Source organism: Hippocampus comes, unplaced genomic scaffold (assembly GCF_001891065.2).
Source record: "Hippocampus comes isolate QL1 unplaced genomic scaffold, H_comes_QL1_v1.1 scaffold409, whole genome shotgun sequence".
NCBI classification, from domain to species: domain Eukaryota; kingdom Metazoa; phylum Chordata; class Actinopteri; order Syngnathiformes; family Syngnathidae; genus Hippocampus; species Hippocampus comes.
The window spans coordinates 788,188-810,480 of NW_017804828.1; the positions used below are offsets into that span (position 1 = coordinate 788,188).

The following is a 22,293-nucleotide window of genomic DNA, read 5'->3' on the forward strand; positions in this document are numbered from 1 at the left end:
CTTCAAGGCAGGCTGGTACCATATCCACCCCTGGCTTGAATATTCTCAACAGATGGACTCGGCGTATTGTTACGCTTGCAGATATTTTAGCCCTCCTAATACTGTTTTTTTCTCATCACTGTAATGTTATGACTACAATGCTTTGAAAGTTTGATGAAATAAAAAGTCAAATAATATTTCGAATCTGTCTTTTTAGCCCTGGGTTGAATGTGCCCCTCCATCAAAACCCCCGGCCCCAGCCCGGCCCCCTCAGTGAAACTGATCTAGAACCGCCACTGGTCCTTGAGCAAGATACTGAACCCCTAGTTGCTCCTGATGCTGCGTCATCAGTCGGTAAATGAAGAAACAGTGTAAAGCGCTTTGAGTACCAAAGGTAGAAAAGTCCTATAAGTGACAGCGCATTTACCACAAATACATGGCGACGGACACCACAACAGGTTTCCAATTATTATATGACCAATTGTTTTTTAAAATCTGGACAAACCTTAAAGGTAAACTACACATTACAGAAGAGGGAAACATCAGTGTTTCATTACTCTGTGTAGTGGTTATTCGCCTGACTTCCGTTCAAATTCACTGATAGTGTGAACGTGAGTGTGAATAGTGATTTCTCTTTACAAAAATACAATTAACCGCTGGCCAGTTCAGCGTGCAGTCTGCCTTTGGCCCAAGTCAGCCGGGCTATACATAGAAAATGGATGGTTGGATGCGTCACGGTTACCTAAGACTGTTGTCCAGTACACTTTCCCCAGCGTTCCTCAAGGGCTGACGCACTTCGGTTGCACGTCTAAAAACGGTAGAAGGAATACTGTGAGATTGAGTCTGGTCGGGCCGAGGGAAGGGAGGGACGCAGTCACATGTAGCAACCAACATGTCCAATTTTGGGATGAGAAATTAGAGGGTAGGATGAGAGCTGGCCTCGCTGCGCGGCTTTGGGCTTTGCAGACATGTGGTAATAATCAACAGCAGCTTTGGGCATGAAGCTTCCCTTTTAATGAAGCAAGCAGATGTGAAGCATGAGAACTGAGTTGCCAATAGAAGGGCCAATTTCCACCTCCTGCAGAAACAAAGGATGTGTGAGTACAGGGCAGTGGGGAGGGCAGAGGAGACAGACAACCTTGCTTTTATCATCAAATCACCCTTTCATAATAAGACTCTCCGCAAACAATGCACCTGCATGTTGCTCACACAACATTTACATCTGATCTCACTCTAACAAGGTTTCCACATCCACAAAGAATACTTTTTTTTTTTTTTTTAACCTGTACTACTTTCATGGAAAACATTTTTTGAACATGTACTTGCCAAAGCAACAGGTGGGGCTAAAACCCTTTGATGCAAAGCTACTTTGGCTATGGGATGCTCAAAGAAAGGAATTTGAGAAAATATGCCAGCTCGTGTTCTGCAACAAAGCAAACAGCTGTCGGCTCTTAAAAGGAGTGATCCAGATGAAAAGGACCTTGAGATGACTAACTAAATAAAATTGATTTGAATTGTGAATGGGTGGCACGGTGACCCACTGGTTAGCACGTCGGCCTAACAGCGCATTGGAGCAGAGTTCAATTCCAGTTCCGGCCTTCCTTCCTGTGTGGAGTTTGCATGTTCTCCTCGGGCCTGCGTGGGTTTTCTCCGGGTACTCCGGTTTCCACCCACATTCCAAAAAACATGCATGGCAGGCTAATGGAACACTCTAAATTGTCCCTAGGTGTGAGTGTGAGCGCGGATGGTTGTTTGTCTAGGTGTGCCCTGCGATTGGCTGGCAACCAGTTCAAGGTGTACCCCGCCTACTGCTTGAAGGCAGCTGGGATAGGCTGCGGCACGCCGGCGAGCCTTGTGAGGATAAGTGGATTAGAAAATGGATAGATGGACGAATGGATGGATGAATTGTGGGTCGCTGGAAAGGCTTACTATATTTAAGAAGTGTAAAAGGACGTGATCCTGTTCGAGAACAACGGTACATGCCAATATGTTGGTTATAATTAGCACGGCAGCTCATCAAATGTACTCACCAGCACAGACCAAATCATGTAAAATAACAAATAAATTAGCCATTTTATTTTATCTAAAAACACACTAACAAACAAAAAGGCGTCAAAACCTAGCTCGGTGCTTGCACTTAGCCCAACTTAGTGCTGCGGAGATGCAGCATTATCTTCTGCTATTGTATACACAAACATGATGAGCCCATTGTAACCCAAAACAACTCAAAGCACTCTTTGTATTGTTTCCTTTTGTGTTGAATTTATCACCCTGTACAGATTAATCATCCATTGTGAACCGTATTTACAATGTTACATGAATGAGGTTTTGAATTACAAAGTGGTTTTCTGTCTGGGATAGTAGGAGCGTTCTGATTTTTGTCTTTATCATCTACCAGTAAACATTAACGTGAAGTTATCGGCTCAGTGGAGTCCAGCGGTGACCAAATGATTCCCCCTCGAGAAGTAGCAGAAGATTTGCGATGTTTGCAGTCATTGTTCAGCATTTTGGCACCCTTTGATTCTTAATTCTTCATGTTCGCAAAATATTTAGGGCAGGACTGTGCTTCCAACTTTCCCCTGTGGGAACTGTTTAGGGAAATCAATTTTCACTTCAAACATGACCGCACACCAGGGCACAAAGTAAGGTGCGAAAAGGCACACAAGACATGCATGATTTCAGTGTGGCTGATCTAAACTACAATGGATATCACTGTTCCCATTTTTGAAAAGTCTATATGGAATAAACATCCCCTAAATTTGACTGAAAGAAGAGCCCAGGAGTTAAGATCAGCATTCACTTGGCACCATGTTTGGGTGAAAAGAATGACGGGAAAAGACACACGAGAGAAGAGCGGGCGGGGAAAAGCCCTCCAGCTGTGAGCGTGTTTATGACAGTGACTTCATCACCGAATGAACACACAAGAAAAAAGACACTGCAGTGCAGCGATGACAACAGTGCCTTTATAGGCCGCAACCCTCACGCAACACTTGCACTGCGTGTAATCTGATAGCTAGCTCACATGCGGCAAGCACAACTAAAATCAATATCATCAAATGATTCTTCGTTTTTTTAAGTCACCAAGGGTTACTATCAGGGCCTGGCTGGGGTGTGTGACCATTCTCTGTCCACCAATCAACCCACAGTTCTGCCTCGCTCCACCTACTTTTGGCAACCTACCATTGTGCTTGGTACTTCAACTGGATGACTTGTATGGTACAGAGGACTGATTTCGATACCCTACACAACTTTAAACAAACGGAAGAGAAAACATCAGGGACCGAATCGCAGCCGGAATATCGTGAATCATGATCCTTCACAAAACCTCACCTTTCTATTTGTAACAAAGCCACCATCCTCTTCCCTTTTGCACGCTTCGGGGGCCTTGCTTCACATACCGACAAGAGTTCATCATCACAAACAAACAAAAAAGTACGCTACCAATTTTTTACATTGCAGGCAGCTAACGGCTGATTAGAATTGATTACAGGGGGTCCTCAATTTACAACAGAGGTCAAATTGGTCGAAGTCAAAACGCACTGTAGTTTAACACTAAAATATAGCTGCTCTCCGGCGGATATCCTTATACCTCCCAAACTTTTCAGGAGACCCCAAATCATCAGCATTGCATTATAAAAGAGAGCAAGCCATTTTCAACACTGATGATTGGTCAATAATTTGTCAATGTACCAGCCACGTGTGGACTGACAAATTTGTGAAAAAAATAGATATATTACATTTACCAAATTGTGACACAGGAGGTTCCGGCCAGACACCAATAATATGCTAACGCAGGAGTAAAGTCACAATTACGCTAAATGTGTATACGATATTTTTGGCCCACCAACATAAAACAATCAAATGAGAAAAAGTTAGGTGGGTGGTGATTGAGAATATCTTCTTGTACCAAATGCATAGTGTACAATATGACTCTCAACAATAACAGTGAATGGTGTTAGAGAAAATCCAAGTATTGTATTTGTGAAACCGACATTGGATCGTGTATATTGTAAACACACTAAAATCATCACTTTAAATTTCTAAAATAATATGAAAGGTGAACAACAAAGACCGGCGAAGGTTTATGACTGAGCCTTGCAGTATACAGAAATATAAGCCATGTAACTGCAGCATCAAACGTGTACATGATGTCATCATCCCTGAACAAAAGAAAAAAAAAAAAACAAGTGTGACCTGCCTCAGGATGAGGCAGACAAGAGAGAAAGGAAATTACTGTCGAGAATAAAGTAAAACAATGGAGGAGGAAGTCTGAACTGCAACAAGTCACGCGGCGGGCCAGAACCCTCTCTCACACACACACACACACACACACACACACACACACACACACACACACACACACACACACACACACACACACACAGACAGACAGACTTTTCATCTGCTTGCCTGGATAAAAAAGGAACACTCTTGACTGTACAACTCTTTGTTAAAAACCTTCAAAGTCCCACTCTGAACAGTCTGGTCCAAACCCCCATGCCCCATGAGGGCACGCTAAGAACCACTACTGAGGGGACAATTGCTTTGCCAAACACAGCAACTGTTAAGTTGTCCTCTGAAGAATTTGGGCAACATTATAAAGGGGCGAAATGCCACAAAAGTCAGGCAAGACTTTTCGAGTTAAAATTGCGTCACGTCAGACCTAACCATCTTGCCTAAAAGTAATTATTTGTTTACTGATATGGTGAGAGAACAGGTCATTTCCATTTCTATTTCCAATGGGGAAACACTGTTTGGAACGAGGTTGCCGAGCATTCAGGACCAGATTGTGTTCCCTCTCAGTGTTACTGAACTGACTAAAGTAGAAGAAATATAACAGTGCAACAAAGGTGGTCTGCTCACAAATGCCCGATGGTTCAGAATCCCTACCGGAGGTAGATGTGGCACTCTGTTTGCCTTTTGGACGCTCAACAGAGACCAGACAAGACATCTGGCTCCAGATTAGACCGGTACTTTATGATCAACTTAAGACTCCAGTGGCCTCGAACACTGAAGGGTTCCAGACTCAAACTATTAAGACTGCTAAACTTAAACATGGTGTTGACGCTATGAACCCGTTGACTGCCTACAGTGGCAACGCGTGAAGTCAAGAGGTGGTAGGGAGCGTTGAAACATTCAGATGGCAATTGGAAAATGATCTGATCTGCCCTGTTGCACAGAAAAAAAAAGCAGATTGGATGATCAACCATTAACTCGATAACATTTTGAATTCCATTTTAAAACCGGAGAGAAAATTAAGAGGGTGGCACTCTCAGCTACCTGTCAGTATTTGAATTCAGTTAACTGACGGTATAGGCTCCTGCTCCCATGACCCACGAGGACAAGTGGTAAAGAATGGATTAATGGATGGTGTGACTAAAAGAGTGTTTTTTGAAAATACACTGCAGGTTCAAGTGCCCAATTCTGATTTTATACCTACTTGAACTGTGTATCTATACATTACTGGTATATCTATTTATTCGTAGCCTACATTTCAAGTTGCACATATCCTCAATGGCTGCATTCACACTGACAACCCATGAACCAACTCGGATGCCAAAATTGCATGCAAGCAACTCCTTAAGTGTCAACACAGAGCAGTCGGAACACGGAGGTACGCTAAACTAAGGTACAATCATACAAATATGGTAATAAAAATGATGGTACACACAGTTTATGTGGCCTGGGATGACTCTTCCTTCGCTTTTAACGACTCTTCATTAATTTAAATGAATGGGCCCTCCACATTACTTCGATGACTACAGTTGGCAGTTATTTTCCCTTTTGACTCCTCGACACACCTCTAACGTACCATAATTATCTTATCGGTCTAGGCTTTCCTTGTAGTTTCTATTTACAGAGGGTGCCTTGAAATATGTTAATTATGTTAGTATGCGTGACCAATCTGTGAATGTTGATGACGACAAGCCTGGACTGACGGGGCATGCCCGAACTGTGCATTTTCGCTGTACTTGCATCGGTAGATATCCAATATGTGACAGATTTTATTCAGATTTGGAAGAGGCCTGATTCTGATGCCTTTAATTTCCTTCTAACACTGCCATGACACATATTCCAATTGTGCCACTTGAGAGCAAAAAAAGAAAAAAAAAAAGAATTTTGTCACTTTGACCATACACTGAATGGGTTGTTTACTACTGCCACTTGCTAATAGCCTAGGTAACGACCAAGCACGGCTGACCCGTTTTCTGGGTTTGATCATGTGGTGTTCGTAAACTGAGCCTTTGGGCACTGCGATGTCATTTTCAGTGGACAGCAAGTGGCAAAATGGCCACCCCTTGAGATGGACAAAAACAGGTGGCTGTTGCTGCTTAATTCATATTCCACAAATGCAATATTATTCTGAGTACCGCGTTTAGACTAGTGGAAGTGCTTAGGGCATATTAGGAAGAACATTTTTGACTGGAATATCCCTTTAATGTTCATTCATCCATTTTGTTTGGGATTTGTTTATTCAAATTGTTTTCTCCATCTTCCAACAGTTATTCTCTATAAAATATTTTGGTTAGTCTGTTACGGAATAATTGCATTTACATGAGTTTTAATGGAACATATTCCATCAAAAAAAATGCTTTTCTGTTTTAGTATTAGTTGCTGTGGTGAAAGAATATGTTGTCATGTGGCACGCTCACTGTTTTTCCATTTCATAATTTACTTATGCTCAGTAGTTGATTTCACACATATATTTACTGTCTGCGTTATATTGACTGGTTATTTGAGTGTATGTTTATAATTATTGTTAATATTTTATGTTCTGTTTGTACGTTCTGTTATTTTGTACCTCACAGTGTACAGTTGCTGTATATTTATTTATTTGTATTTGCTTTTATTTTGCTGTGTTTGATCCTGCTGTCTGCTCTGCACCAAGGTCGGCATTTCAGAATCTATTCTCAAAAGCCTGACCTGGACAAATAAAGGATGCATATGAAAATCAGGATGTATTGTAAAATAAAACACTGTGACGAAAACGCGTTTCGCTTTACGTACAAATTCAAAACAAAAAAGGTCACTTACTGAGCCTCAACTTGAGACCGAGCCAGCTCCGCGGAGGCGACTTGTGCAGGACTGAATTCATGGTCCACTTGTTCGGAACCATGGAGGCATGCGGTCCTTCGTTTTTGGTGGTCCTGTGGTGATTTGGTGGATCCCACACTGCTTCCCAGCAGGTTCGCGTGCCGCCGGCAGTGTGCTCCGATGCTAATCGCTAATTACCCAGTGAAGTTTGCTTTGCAGTCCGGTTAAAAGCGCTCCCACATTGTCCTACACACTGTAATTTAAACTCGGCTCGATTCGGATCTCACATCACGCCAAACGCGTGGAAGGCAAACAGTGACAAAAGCTTTTTTTAGGCTACCCCAAGTCTTCACGTGAACTACAACACGCACATCCTAACCTGCTGTCGTTTAACATTTAAAAATTAAATGCTCCAACGTGAAAACGCCGTTCGTGCAAATCTGCTTACCCGCTATGAAATAGAAATAAATGTCCTCGGTGGTATTTTAAAGTAAGCGTACTGACTCCGATAACTTTTAAACAAAGTGCTGCTCCTTTTTTTTTTTAGCTTTGTGTCTCCCCCTCCAAACACATGCCGACCGCCTTCCATTCATCCACTGGAGTTCTTTGCTCTGCAGTGGAAAGTAGTTGCCTCTAGGGGCGCTAACGCGCAATTTAATATAAACTATCCTTTGCAGAAGAGGGCTAATTCAGGGTTTAGAGATACATACATACATACATACATACATACATACATACATACATACATACATACATACATACATACATAAATCACGATAAAAATATTCATGTTTGAACATTTTAAATATTTAAACATTCCGAGTGTTACACAGTATCTCAACTAAAAGTTGTTCAGATTCAGGCCTCTTGCATCACTGCAATCTTGATGCAAAACACTGAATACACTTTTATCCGGATCTTCACGAAAATATAATGTCGTCTTTTGTGGCCCATTCTGCACCACCCCCTCTGCGAAGCTTTGACATTTTTGAACTCTGGGTAACTGGTAACCTATTTCTTGCTGCTTGTCAACATCACGACTGTGAAAAGATAATTGCAAAAAAAAAAAAAAAAAACCCACACAAAAAAAGCGAGATGATAAACAGGATTACCCCCCCCCAAAAAAAACACTGTTGAGTAAGTGCTCGGGTGGCTGAAGTAATCAATCAACCAATCAATCAACCAATCAATCAAAGCAATCCTGTGTGGCAATTGGAATTCACTTTGTTATGTGCCACCTCTAGGTCTGTAGTGGAACAGTTTCAACTTTATAGTTTTTTTTATGTTGACTTTTGTCATGTTTTAACTCTGTTATGTCAGTCATTTCTCTTTTTATTATGAGCCTCATACTTATTAGTAATGCATCCTATATATCTGAAATTATTAGAGTTCTTCGTAAATTTTAAAATTTTCTCGAAACTGCTAACAATCCAAATGATGCTAGATTTCCTGATTTATAGAAGAAAAGAGAGAGAATAAATACAAATAAAATAAATAGTATAAAAAAATAGAATTAAGAGCTGAGCTTCAAACAAGTATTTATTAAACTAGTAGTTATAATATTATCACTGTCCAGTCTCAAAATGAGTATATTTAAATACATTTTTAATTTTAATTTGAAACATTTGTTGGAGGACGAAAATGAAATTCTACAAGGCGGTTGGACTTTTGTATGGTATGGCTCAGCGACATTAAAAATGTATTTGAAATGTGGTTATGGCAACCATTTACGGCATTCCTTTTCAGGAACACTTTCATGACGCTGTAAGGCACATGGGGATACATTGCCTGGCATTTAGAAATCATCCAAAGAAACATTGGTGTTGCTCCAGCGCAAATGCCAATGGGCAATAAAACTGAGAGAGGCAACTTGATGGGGATGAGTGCCAAAAGGCCAAATCTTTGCTGAAGCACATCCGAGCCCTATAGTAAATAGTGGGGGTCTCCAGTATATCAAATCAATTCATGTCCCCCCAAAAGCACCATCATTTTGTTTGTTATATATTTTTAATAAAGAAATATTTTGTAACTTTTTGTTGAAGTTGTTTGTTGTTGGATGTAATACTAACAAATTTAAAAAGATCAAATGAAAATATGTCCATAACTTGATGTGCAAGAATAAGATTCAAACAAATTGTAAACAATGTCAAAAATAATTCTAGGGACAACATCATTAAAATTTGCTGTTATTCAATTATCCTCACAACATGGTTGGTGCTGTATACTGTATATTGCATACAATTTCAGCAACTGTTCACATTGACTGTGAGTCATTCTGTGTAGCTGCTATCTTTCCTCGGTGCTGCACTTCCACTTGCTCCTTCAAACTCCTCCAGTACTCCTTTTACAGAACCCCCCCGCCACTTGAGTGGTCCTGCTCTCTTCTGCTGCCTGTGACGAAGGTGGTCATCCTCCTCCTGGTGCTTCAGCAATATGAGAGCTGTAATATCTACAATACTGGAACACACAGCTGCCTTCTTGTCTTCACTGAGCTATCTTTCAATGAGTCACCTAAGATGCAGATTGTGTTTGTGTCTTTCAGTATTGAGACTTCCTTCTTAATGCTCCGTCACCTAGCAACCTCAAGGATAATCCTCCCACTCTCTTCTTGGCCCATTCTTAAAAGCTTCCTCCTCTCGTTTTTTGTAGGATTCATGAAAACCCCTCAGTGTCTCAAGGGCACAGCACACTGTGCTCATACAATAGATAGTTAAAAGATTACATTAGATTTGCAAAGGAATGTGGGGTCTTGTTAATATGCATGCTCTTGGTTGCATCATCAAGATTTCAGATCCAAATGAGGTGCAGGTGAAGAAGAGTCTTCATAGAACACCTCGGCTCTAGCATTATGAAACAAGATTGACGTCTCCTAATTGCAAAGGTATGGAAGAGCTTCAAAGTGGACAATTGCTTGGTCCGAAATTAGTGTGTTCATATGATCAGTGGACTGCATTTAATCATCCTCAGTCTATGATCTTTATACAAAAGAATAAAATGCTGTGAGTGACAAAACTAATCCAAAGTCATGTTTTCTCCTTTTTTTTTCATTTTAATTGAAAGAACAAATGACAACTACAAACAACACGGGCTTTTAACATCTCAAACAATCCAAATACACTGTATATATGTGTATAAAGAGACAACAACAAAACAAATCACAAAAGAAAAATAAGTAAACAACACATACCAAGTGAGTTCTAATACTAAAGTAAATGAAATCTTTTCGCCAGTGAAATAAGTTTAATGTTTTTTTTAATTCTTCACATTTCATAGACCTATATCACAAAAGAAACATACTCATACAATGATTCAGAGAGGGCTTTGTCTTGAAGTAGCTACATTTTTAAATAAAACAGTTCCCTAATAACAACAAGAGGTTAATAACAAGGTTTAAATCACCCAAATAATTGAGTCTATTATCAGAGATGGGAGGTCAATCATCCTAAAAGGAACTACAGCCACTAAGTTTGTCTCGTTCGAGTATCCGTAGCAGAAAGTTGGAAGTAAAACATGGCAGTCTCCTGTAGGGCGGCGGGTCCTGTGTAATATAATTAGCGGATACATTAATTACCATTGCATTACAATTTACGTTGATGTGATGGGGTTCCTATGACTGTTATGAGAGAGCCCTCTGATCGAGATAATTACACTCTACGACTAAATTTCAATGCCACTGCATTGCCTTTGGTGGGAATATCGCCCCTTACAACATGGCCGCCACGTCGGCACGTTGGTGAACCGGGCAGCATCCGTTATGTACGTCATGTCCGCCCCAAACGCAACTGCGTACTGCAGAGCAGTACGTCCGTTGGAATCTGAAGTGACGAACGTCTTGGCGCGCACTCGAGCTGCTCCAGCATCACTTTGCGGCTCAACTTTTACGCAAGGACCACCGCTCCAACAAATAACACGGGTCGGAGCCACAGCGTGACATCAAGTATGACCTTGTACACATTAAGCGGTTTAATGGGTTGCTAAGTGGCTAACATTAGCCTTTTACGAGAACCAGCATGGGAGAAGGTGTTGCAGTTTTACCTGCTGTTTCGTGTTTACATACATTTTTTACATTGACAGAAATGCAATAGCTTAACCTTTTGAATAATAAGGGTTGCATGACTTGATTTTAAACTTCAGCTATATAAACCGACTTCGCCGTTTCTGGGTTTTAGCATCTAATTTCTGCACACTTACAGACTGATTGATGGAGCGTCTCAGACGCCCGTCCGCCAAGGAACAAGCTTCCCGGCAAGACGGCACCACGCGTCACAACAGCCGAGAACAACAGCGATGTAACGAAGGGTCCGACTTTGATTCCACGAATGGACAGGATGACAACGAAAGGGGGGTGAGGAAGGAAATAAGGAGCAAGTACAGAGACCTCATCGATTCAGTTCATCGTGAGTTAGTGACTTTAGAAGAGGCTGCTTTGTTTGTTTGTTTTTGTATTAAACGCTTGCTCCTTTTTATCGCAGGAAATAGGGAAGATTTACTGAGTCCTTCAAACAACAAACTTACAGAGGTTTTGGAAGAGGCGGACAAGCTTTTTGTGAATGGTATGTGTTATTTTTGTCTTTGCCTTTCCGATCGTCAGAAAAGAACTCTAGTAGTATTCATATTAAGTAGTAATGCATTGCATTTTTTTTTCACAATTCAAAAGTGGATGGCTTTTGTTACCATGGTGACTGGATGAAGATGCTGAATGTTTGACTCGAGGGGCTTCAACTTGAGCAGAGCACAAAGTGGAGGGAGAAAAAGTTAGCCGTAAAGACAATAAATGTATTTTCATACCAGAGGCAGCACTTCACACTCTGTGCTGTGTGTTTGTGGCGCATGAACACGTCACCACACACAAATATCTTCCTCCACTGGCACTGTGTCGCCAACTCACCGAGCAATCGAGTATGTGCTGCTTATCAGTAGGAAATGCTGGTGGCTAACACTAATATGTGCATTCAGCAAAACTCATTGCAGCTCTGCTTACCTTTCGGCTTTGACAGGATAGCGGGGTCAGTGCAGCCTTGGGGGATGTGGGTGTGGGATTATATTACGGCCTCTTGTTGGTTCATATGTGTAATGAAGTACATGTAATCAAGTATATTCCACAAAAAAGTTGCAATTGTGTGAGCGTGTGGAAAGTGTAACTTGAAATAGTGGGCAACACTGTAGCGCATTTTTTCATTAGTGTGCCATTAAGACATACATACAGTCAGTGATTCGGACAAATCTGAAAGATTTTTTTGTTATCTCAGTACCAGGAGAGAAACAAGTAAACAGAGTAGATAGGGGAAAAAAAAGGATCTTACTCTCCCTTGTCTCTTCTCCACTGAAAGTGTTGACACATATAACTTAGCAGCAGCTTGTAATTTGGGGAACTCATTTGCTGACTACTACTGGATCACAAAACATTATACTTTTAGCGATTGCAAAGCACCTGGCATAATTGCCAATTTCCTCACACTTTCTGTTTGGGAATATTTGGGGTTTAGACTAGATTCCATTTTTTTTGGGGGGGGGGGGAGTGGTGAGGACCATCAAGTACTTGTGTACTTGGGCTATTTGTGTCAATTGCAGATTTTCTCTGTTGGTGTCAGGCCTTGGTCCCTTAACTGTATTAGCCGTTAAAAAGTCTGTCCTCCCAATTTTTAATGTTTAAATGTAGTTTCCAGTCGAAATTGGTGCCGCAAAGAAACCTCTGACAGCAAAGTTGTTGTTTGACAGTGCGAGAAACGAGCGAAGCGGTGTTGGATTCCAAGTTCGTCGTCGTGGCCACAGACCTGAATGACGAGAAAGCCAGCCAGATGCGAGATGAGGACAGTGCTCTTGACTTGACGGCTTTTGCTGAGCACCTTGTAAGTAAATGCATTTTATATGCAAATTCTCCTGGCCTGGCGAGCTACTATTGTAAACTGCTGCTTTTGTTCCAGCTTGTACGACAATGACAATTTTAAACCGTTACTTAAAATATAGGATAGTCTGGACATTTACTAAAGGTTTTATGATGGGAGTCCTAGTTCCTAAGACAGTATTCGCCAGAACGTCGAATATCGTCCCACGCCTCTTCGTTGGGCGCTCTCTCACTGCCGGGGTCCACCTCTGTTCTTTGTTGTTGCTTCGTGTGTTCCTTTCACCACCTTTTGGGTGATTTTGGTTTGCAGCTTTCTAAAGACTGACTTTGCCTCTTACGTTTCCCGTCTGCTTCTAGGCCCAAATTCTGCTCCGTATGTCACAGGCAACATGATAAATCATTTCAAATATGATTGATCTCCATGGAAAAGACGACTCAACTGAAGGATGACCAGTCATGCAATGATTCGTACCGTGGAGTTCTGAAGTTGTTTTTTTTTTTTATCCCTTGGACAGCTTACCTTCATGGGTCTCAACCGGCTGGAAAGTGACGGGGAAGAGCAGAGCGGAGATCAAATCGATGGCTACTTGCCCAGCGACGCCTGGCATAGACTGGCCCGGAGAGCTGAGGACTGTTTTAGGACAGCGCCGACCTTCCGCTACATGTGCGTGTGCCGTCATTAATCAGCTCACAGGATTCATTCATGACGGTAGAGTAAACGCCCGTTTAGGATGGAAGGACTGGAAATGGAATGGAAGAATTCAATACGCTGGAGGTTAACATATGAGACACCGGGGCTGTCAATGCAAAATACACACTCTTTAAACACGTTATATTAGATTTTAATTTATAAAAATAAAACCCCCATGCATATATAAAAAAAATGCAACTACAGCATTGGAAAGTATTGTGTGAATACCTCTAGATGGCAGTCATGCCCAAGGTATGGAGTTCCATATCCAGTTCTTGTATTGAGTCGACACCAATCTTGTATGATTGTCAACTAACTTTGTGTTCCTATATTAAAGCACAGTGTTAATCTTCAAACTGCATAATGTTACAGTTGCTTACAATAAACTTAAATCTATTTTTAGGAATAAAACCTCTGCCCCAATCTTTGATAAACACATTGAATTTCGACGCCAAGGTATCTTTTTCAAGTGGTTCTTGGTCTCAAATGTTTGCAAATCACGGTTTGAATGGATCCGGTGCACTCCACATCACTGACTTCAGTCTCTCATCAGGTTGGGTTCCTTCCACGCTGAGCCACCCCCTCCAAAGCAACGGATAGAACGACAAAAGAGACCCCCCGGCAAGGAAGCAAAAAGGATCATGCCCACTCAGGTTGCTAAAACACATTCAGGCCACTATCCCCATCCACAGAGTTTTCCTAAGGCACATACTTCACATTGGAAATATTTCACCACACACCAACTATCACAAAAGCATCAAGGAATATAGTTCAAAATTAAATACGTTCTACCAGTGGACCAGCATCTAATTATTCTGTTCACATCTCGTTGTGCGTGTATCAGCTGAAAAAGATGGAAGAAGCTGAACAAGAAGCCACGGAGAAAGAGGTCGAGAGGATCCTCGCCTGCCTAAAGCGTTATCATCAAGATGACCGTGAGTTTACAGTTGACCGCCTTTACTGCTTTGCCAAAATTGCAATTTTTGCAACTCCTCTTCCATTACAGCGTCGTCGCCGATACCGTATTACGAATTTGTCATTGACCCAGACTCCTTTTCACGCACAATCGAGAATATGTTCCACACGTCGTTCCTCATCAGGGTAAGTTTTTTTTGCAGCCAAGAATCCAAATGGATGTTGATCTTGCTCTCTAGTTACTCCATGCTTCTCTTTTCAGGATGGTTTGGCACAAATATGTTTGGATCAAGACAAGTTGCCTAATATAGGTAAAGGACGTTGAACTGATTTGTCATTTACTAAAACACGAATGAGACCTTCCATTACACTACTGAGATGTTTTTTGTTGCTTCTTTCAGCTCCGGTGGAGGAGGTGGGGATGGAAATACCGGTAGATGCCGTAGGATCAGACAACCGTAATGCATCTATTGTTTCAATCAGCCCAAAGATCTGGAAGGTGAACATGTCTTTTCAGTTCAATTCCTCTTCAGATGTCTCTGGTTAAAGTGGGAAAGCATACCTTCAAATATGAAAAATATATTCACTACTTCTCAACATGAATTCAAGCCACAAATCTAAGTACCGGTAATATAAAAAATAAAACTAGTAAATAACAAACACGCTCTGAAAACTAAATTTAAAAAAACAAAACTCAAAATGAAATGAAAATGAATTATAATGAAAATTACCTAAATATTTTAACCGTTTATTTGCGTACACCAGACAGGGTGAGTCAGGTATGAACCGTAATGTTTTTTTTTTTTCCTCTCTCTCATCTCTCAAGGAGCTCATCGACACCTTTGACATCAGGGACGCCATGATTCCGCCTTTAAACAATCAGTGAAGGAACAAACGTGTCACCCGGGACTCAATGTTGCTTTTTTATGTTTCTGATTCGTTTGAATTGTACAGTTATTTGGCGATAATATTGTAAATGTTTTTATTCCAATAATAAAAGACAGAAAACTACAGTGGTCTGGTTTCATTTGTCATAAGAATGTATGCTAGACATAAACATCTAAACTTTATATGGGGCTCATCAGTGGGACTATGAGTGGCAGGTGTGCACTGACCCCCATTTTATATGCATTTTAATGTGACAGGTTACATCTTGATTTATTTTTTCATATCCACTGTTTTTCTTACCAAGGAATATTTGTGCATTTCTATTTGGTTGTTTTTTTTGCATTTTTTCCAGATGATTTTTTTATTACTGGTTATAATACGAAATACTAAAATTACATATTTGAGGGCTCTCACACAAAAATATTTATTGTTCTATTCCCCTGATTTTGGGTTTAAGTTAATGTTCTTTTTTTTTTTTTTTGCAGTGGCTCCCAATTTAAAGATGCTTAGAAATCTACGAACGAGTGAAACAAATAATGTACACACTACGATAACTACTCGCAATGACAAATACTGCCTCAGTACTTGTCGGAGTAGTACAAGTAAAAACTAGAAATCTGAACACATTTTTCCTGCTTTTAATATGACACCGGAATTCAGTTGCAGTTTCGGAATGGCAGCGGTACAAAAAAAAAATGTTCTGAGAGAATTCTCTCTTGAAGAGTCAATTTCAGAGTTGATGTTGGGGAAAAAGAAAACTCACACATACACAAACGCTGGACCATCAGCGCGTCTGACATGACCTCTGCAGGCCCTTGAAGAATCGCAGCTTTCCAGCACCGGTCAGGTCAAAGCTGTAGTCCGACGTCACGTAAGGCAGCTCTCCCTGGAAACCGTCCTGCTGCACAAAGTTGCCATTCTTAGCGAGGAGTGGTGAAGAAATGTCACCCAAATACCCAATCTTGCAAACTCTTTGTGAGTAATCCAAGTCCCACGAGCAAGCGAGTGTCTGACCTGCGCGGTCAGGATGCAGGAGGGCAGCGATGTGGCTCCGAGAAGGAGACAGTTGACCTTGCGCAGGATGGCGGGATCGACTGACGTCAGGACAAAGTAGAGGCCTCGCGTCATGTCGATCCCTCGCAGCACACCTACAAAATGCAAAGCGAATGGCTTTGAAGACAAGAACAATCGGGAGGGCACAGACCTTTGTTCTGCACACCCAAAAGGACAACAATGACAAAAAAAAGTACAACAATTATAATATTATCATGGAGTCCAGATGTAATAATTTTACATTCAACACAACAATGGTAATAATTATTTCATACCCAGGCCCACGCAAGGGCAGATGGGGGCTCGAGACAGCAGGACCGGACCTCCTTTGCTGGTCACCTTCTCCGCCAGGCAACAGAGTCCTACCAGGCCGGAGTTGACGGCATAGAACATGTCACTGGGCGCCACTTCGAAATGGAGCACACCCAAAGCCACTTCGGTGTGGGGGACCTGTGGGGGCAAAATGACACCTATTACTTTATTCTGTATTGACTGTACAGTGCTTAAGAAATGCTGTCCGGATGTTTACATATCATTGTTTCATGAAAGATGAAAAGTTGAGGTGAAGCCACAGATTTGTTTGCATTATTGTTGTGACCTGATTTATAATTTTCTGACTCATGTTTCCACCACACTTGTGTGGTAAAGTTTTGTTAAATTGCTGTAGTCAAGACTTAAAAAGCCTGCAAGTAAAAGTGTTTATTAAGGTAACAACTCTAAGCGGATCAACTTTCACACCTCATGGTTAATTTGCTTTCATTTTAGGGGAAGCCTAACCTGCAGGATCAAAACATTTATTTATAACAAATCTGATATTATTAATGCTAATACAGATTAATTTTTTTGCCTGAAAAAAAGACTCACTTATTCGCAGGGAATCACATTATGTCCCACTTTATGCTTTTACAACATATAAATTCATTGCTATCATTTCATTTAAAACAAAATGAAGAGGTTCTAATGAAGAATTTGCTGTGTTTAAAGACAAAGTGAAGTTTCAATTTAAGTTCATCAAGATGTCATTCAAAATAGAGCAGCTTGTATATTAAAAAATAAATACATAAATAGTGTACCTGGTATGGTGTGAGAGAGTGAAGAGATCGAATGGGTCCAGGATCAGCCGACTGCAGCTGACCGAGGTAGGCAAGCAGTGAAAGTTCTCGCAGCTCATTGGTGCGTTGGTGTTTCCTGTGCAACACAGCACATGCACACGTGAGCCGCCGATGTCACGCCGCAAAAACAGTGGAACATACAACGCAGAAAGAGCAACGCTTACGCCGTCCCTTGGCAGCCCACGCCTTCGAAGTCGGACTGAACGGTCATGTGAACGTAGGTGAGGGGCGGGCTTTGTGTACTCTCTGTGAACTCGTCCAGCGCCGTCTGAGCGGGCGGGTGTGTCTGGAAGCCGTGGGCCGTCCTTAGAAAGTCGGGGGTGAGGGCAGGGCATTGAGCCGTGCTGCCGCCGTGAGTCACTTGGATGACGTGAGAGACCGGGAAGAAGCGGAGCATATCCACTAGCAGCTGCAGTCCAAAACCTACACATCACCTCCGCCAAGAAAAACTATTGTTAACATTAAATCAACTACCGGTAAATAATTCTGGAAAAGTATGTAAAAATGTTTCCGCTGACCTTTAACCCAGCCCATGGTATTGATGACAATAGGCGTCTCTCTGCTTGGGGAGCGTCTGCGCCACAAGGACTTGAGGCTTTCCAGGTAGCGACTTAAGTCAGACTCGCACGACGACTCGCCGTAGTAGACCATGTGGTCGGGGTCGCGCTGATGCGTGAAAGGGGGGCCTGAGAATCCAAAGTCAAACACAATCTGTTTTGAAAACAACATTGTGATTGGTTGGTGACCACTCCAGGGTGTGGTATGCCTGTTGGCCAAAGTCACCCGAGATAGGCTCCAGCTTTTAAGAAATTGAGCTTTGTAACAGAAGGCTAACTACAGGCAAAATACTGTAAACAGTACATATGGCTAAATGGTCATGGCCGAAGTCCAAATGTTCCACGTTTTAAAGTGTTTTGAGGACAGAGGTTCCACTCTAACATGATTTGAAGGAAGAAGAGATAAAACATACCCAGCAGAGGTTCTCTGACAGTCAACAAAGACAAGCAACCAGCCGGGGTGAACTCAGTTTGACCGAGGTCTGCTTCCAAATAGTCCACACTTGTAGTGCTTCACACACACACACACACACAACACGCACGCACACACACACACACACACGCACACACACACACACACACACACGCACACACACACACACACACATATATTCAATTGAGTGTCCCATATCATTCAAGCATCACAAGAAGATGACAATACCACTTACTGATTTAGGAGAGTATTGATCACCATGCGGATGTATGTGGACTTGCCAACGTTTTTAGATCCATAAACGAGGACAACAGCACAACCGTCCATGTCCCCTGTAAGAGACAGAGACAGACAGTATTGTGTCCTTAAAAGGGAGCGTAAACCTCCGTTACAGCTAAACAATAATGCCAGTAAGTTGTAGACACGACATAATTAAATTCAAATGCTTTGTCATCAGTTATTATCAATACAATTTTTTTTTTAATCATGTTGCTTTAATTTAAGTAATTTTGATATTAGTTACTCACTATTTATTGAGTACTTACTAGTTGTTAGTATGAGTTGCGATGTAGTCATTAAAGCCGTTCAGGTCCATATTTGATCTCTAGGGGACATTGGCTGAGAAAAATTGACTCGTACTGGATATAAATAGTTGAGTCGGTTAAGTGTCTGCTTGCCCATCACTTGTGAAATTAAACAACCAAGATAATCTTTTGTAATCTGTATTTTTGAAAATGCGTCAGCGAGCCATTTTGCACTTCTAATGTCAATAATAGGTGTCCCCACACGGAGTTCCTCTGCCCCTAATAAAATGAATGAACGCTATAATGAGCGGTTTTACCTCTGCAGGCAGTGACCACTGCATTCAGGGATTCCCGGCAGGTCGGCGACACCTTCAGGCCCTCAACGCTGTCGATCAGAGGAATCATCCCTAGACCGTTCAGAGGCGTGTCCAGGACGGCAGACATGAGTTCTCCCTGTAAACACGTGTCACGGGGAAGATTACACACACGCGCGCGAGAACGCGCACACACGCACACACACACACACACACACACACACACACACACACACACACACACACACAAAACTAAATCTGATAAAACCACATTTATTTTGGTGATAGAGTGAGCTGCATTTTCGCAGTTTGCCATTTGTGAATCTGTTTATTCACTGATTTTATATTTACTCAGTGTGGTTTGTGAAATAAATCCTAAAGCAATAACAGTCTTACTTTTGTGGCTTCCTGGTGTCAAGGACAAAGGTTGAAATGGGGTCTTGATACTTAAAGTTCACACAAAACTTTTCTTCAATGACAAATGCGTTCATTTTAATGACTGAAATCCAAATGTAGATCTCTGATGGTGTGCAAGCATATCAACTTCACAAAGAATTCAGCTGTGTTCTCGAACCTGCCACAATTTGGAATTGCCTCCCAGTCTACACTCATATGCCCTTGTTTTGAGCCTGTTCTCCCTACACCCTGCTTACGACTTCAATTCCAACAGGAAATGCTGACCCAGGAAGCCATCTTACCATAGTGGGATCAAACAGGTTACTGAGATTGGCGAAGCTTGATAGGAAGTGTGTCAACGGGGTCTCCATGGGCTCCAGGAGGATGATGGAGGATTTGGAACCAACCTTTTTAAGCAGCTTCTTCTGTGACGCTGCAAAGGCAGGTGAAAGAAAAATATAATGCACAAATCCAGAGACACTCAGTTGAACCCAACAAGAGTGTTTAACTTATTTTTAAACATCAACAGCTAGGATAGTTCATACGAATATATAGCTACTTCAGAAAATGCCTGCATGATGGCATTGGTTTGACACTGGAACAGATTGTTTCTTTTTCCAAATATTTCCTATGGGCGTGACTATTCAATGGATTATTGCCATAACTGCTAAATAATAATGCGATAAGACGATAAAACATTTATTTGGGTTCACTGTCAAAACGGCCCTCCGAGGGAAGACGTAACTCCAAAGTGGCCTACAACAAAAATGAGTTTGACACTCCTGCCATATGGTCTCCCTCATTTCGTTCGAGCACTGTATATGTGACTCTGAATATGTGTGGCTTAAAAGACGCAAATGTGGAAGTCAGTGAATGAGAGTGCAGTTTGCTGCTGTGAGCTTTTTACTCACTCTAGTGACTGAAAAATAACTGACGGTTGTGCCTTTCGCCACCTGTGGGGAGTTACAACACATTATAACTTGCACTGGTAGGCTACATTAAATTAGCTAGTGATGTTTATGTTACCCTGTGGAATCCAGATCTGCCTTGCAGTAGACAACTTGCACTGTTTTTATTAAGTGTGAAATCATAAAAAAAATATTGGACATTTGCTATTCTCTTTCCTCCTGGCCTGGCTCTATCACGCCAACTTATTTCTAAGTGAGACTGCTGCAACATTAGGAACAGTCACCCATTGAGTTTACCTGTGACAAGTTTAACAACACAATGGTGCCAATTGTTCAGCGAATTTACCGGATGGAAGGTAATTGCACAGGACGTCTGTAGCCACACTTCCGCGGTCTCGGCTGTCATCGCAGCCCTGCGTGGCTCTGATAGTCAGAGGACAATGTGAGGCGGGAGAGAAGAGCGGATATGACTGCTGTCCCTCTTCCATGGTGAAGCCCATCACTTCCACGCGCCCAAACAAGCAGGTCAAAAAACATTTCCCACGGAAACACAGAGTCTGGAAAAAAAGCAGAAAGACAAGGTTTGAAATGGACTTGATGTTCAAATTTCTAAAGCATACCTGTCCTTTCTGCATGACAAGTACGGCGTGGTTCCTCTGATCATCCCTCTCTGCACACTGATGGAGAGAATTCCCATCCAGTCGACATGCACTCTTGTCCTCTGTGGCACCTTTTGTCTTTAGCCCATTCACTCGGACCAATTGGGGGTATTCCTTCCAGTCCTGAAACTCATCGGAACTGAGGCCCATGTCGCCATTGGTGAAGGACTTGGTCTGAGAAACACTTTTCCCGGATACAGTCTTTGCCTTGTTCTTCAGTCTCTTGACAACCGGCTTCTTCTTCATGGAATCGTGATGCTCCTTGATCATCCCAACCACGACAGGACTGGAGTTTAGGTCAGAGGAGCCGATGGGAGGCCTGCATCTTTTACCCCTCACGTCCTTCCACTTTTGAGATGTGGCGCTGACCTTTGAATGACTGACTCTCTTCGCCTTCATTATGCCAATGTTATGTGGACGAGTGGCTGGTGGATAAGCACTAACAAATGCAATAATAAAGCATATTATTGTTTCTTAACAGAATGAAACTGAGAAAAGAATCGCGGTTTACCGTTTTCATAAGAAAGACGAGCTCAATTTACCTTCAAACATGAACCATCGGCGAATTGAAATTAGCTAGCGGGGCTGGGTACCTCACTAACTTTTCATCACCGGCCAATGTTCTTCGCCTGACACAAAGGCAAACTGCAACGACGTCAAAAAGAAAACACACGAATTCCGAGGTTGCTCAGAGCTCCCCGATGACCACTAAACCACTCCAAATGTTTAATTACGAGTCGCCAGTTACCAAAGTTGCAGTTAGCCAGCCAGCTAACATGTGTACCAGGGAGCCACGAACAGTCGATTGAATGTAACTGGTTAACAATGATGTTCCCGTGATATTTGCCTTGTTCGTATCGTGGTAGGAATATGCCGAAACGCAATTAAGATACAAGCGCTCACTTTGTTGAAAAGTGATTTTTGTTTTGCTTTGTTTTGTTACAATCTGGCGTGCAACATTAACCCTGCCGACCATTCTATTCC

General features: G+C 41.9%; 3 protein-coding genes across 5 annotated transcripts in view; 1 reads left to right on the forward strand and 2 right to left on the reverse strand.

Moving 5' to 3' along the window:
- The window catches only part of plekhg5b (pleckstrin homology domain containing, family G (with RhoGef domain) member 5b), a 59,628-nt gene extending 51,990 nt beyond the window's left edge, over positions 1 to 7,638 (reverse strand). For both annotated transcript variants that reach the window (XR_002167840.1, XM_019866239.1), the window contains exon 1: positions 7,015 to 7,638. Coding sequence is in view for 1 of the 2 variants with exons in the window: in XM_019866239.1 (XP_019721798.1) it covers positions 7,015 to 7,096 (82 nt within the window). In the remaining variant the exon portion in view is untranslated. The remainder of the gene's footprint in view (positions 1 to 7,014) is intronic.
- A 3,026-nt stretch (positions 7,639 to 10,664) lies between these two features.
- Positions 10,665 to 16,059, forward strand: nsmce4a (NSE4A component of SMC5/6 complex). 2 transcript variants are annotated; one of them, XM_019866054.1, is made up of 11 exons: positions 10,665 to 10,951; positions 11,208 to 11,411; positions 11,487 to 11,567; positions 12,733 to 12,863; positions 13,375 to 13,523; positions 14,104 to 14,203; positions 14,395 to 14,485; positions 14,557 to 14,651; positions 14,728 to 14,776; positions 14,867 to 14,964; positions 15,292 to 16,059. In XM_019866054.1, exons 2-11 carry the CDS (start codon positions 11,216 to 11,218, stop codon positions 15,349 to 15,351), a joined length of 1,050 nt encoding a protein of 349 aa, XP_019721613.1. In that variant the 5' UTR covers positions 10,665 to 10,951; positions 11,208 to 11,215; the 3' UTR covers positions 15,352 to 16,059. The 2 variants fall into 2 exon arrangements, with proteins under 2 accessions (XP_019721613.1, XP_019721608.1); XM_019866049.1 differs by having other exon boundaries at positions 10,666 to 10,927.
- On the reverse strand, positions 15,976 to 22,293 carry nol9 (nucleolar protein 9). Its single transcript, XM_019866001.1, has 14 exons — positions 22,058 to 22,293; positions 21,852 to 21,954; positions 21,271 to 21,748; positions 20,997 to 21,207; positions 20,045 to 20,175; positions 19,350 to 19,485; positions 18,744 to 18,840; positions 18,489 to 18,586; positions 18,037 to 18,204; positions 17,683 to 17,941; positions 17,480 to 17,594; positions 16,682 to 16,856; positions 16,368 to 16,501; positions 15,976 to 16,251 (listed from the first exon to the last, which is right to left on the reverse strand). The coding sequence occupies exons 3-14, from the start codon at positions 21,706 to 21,708 to the stop codon at positions 16,138 to 16,140; spliced, it is 2,076 nt and encodes a 691-aa protein (XP_019721560.1). The 5' UTR covers positions 21,709 to 21,748; positions 21,852 to 21,954; positions 22,058 to 22,293; the 3' UTR covers positions 15,976 to 16,137.

Excerpts from the sequence above, each read along its gene's own strand:
- nsmce4a (XM_019866054.1), top strand. The coding sequence starts at position 11,216 with ATGGAGCGTCTCAGACGCCCGTCCGCCAAGGAACAAGCTTCCCGGCAA. Across the intron at positions 11,568-12,732 it reads GGACAAGCTTTTTGTGAATG|TGCGAGAAACGAGCGAAGCG; the intron begins GTATGTGTTATT and ends GTTGTTTGACAG. Across the intron at positions 14,204-14,394 it reads AAAGGATCATGCCCACTCAG|CTGAAAAAGATGGAAGAAGC; the intron begins GTTGCTAAAACA and ends TGCGTGTATCAG.
- nol9 (XM_019866001.1), bottom strand. The coding sequence starts at position 21,708 with ATGAAGGCGAAGAGAGTCAGTCATTCAAAGGTCAGCGCCACATCTCAA. Across the intron at positions 18,841-19,349 it reads AGTGGTCACTGCCTGCAGAG|GGGACATGGACGGTTGTGCT; the intron begins GTAAAACCGCTC and ends TGTCTCTTACAG. Across the intron at positions 17,942-18,036 it reads TACCATGGGCTGGGTTAAAG|GTTTTGGACTGCAGCTGCTA; the intron begins GTCAGCGGAAAC and ends GGTGATGTGTAG.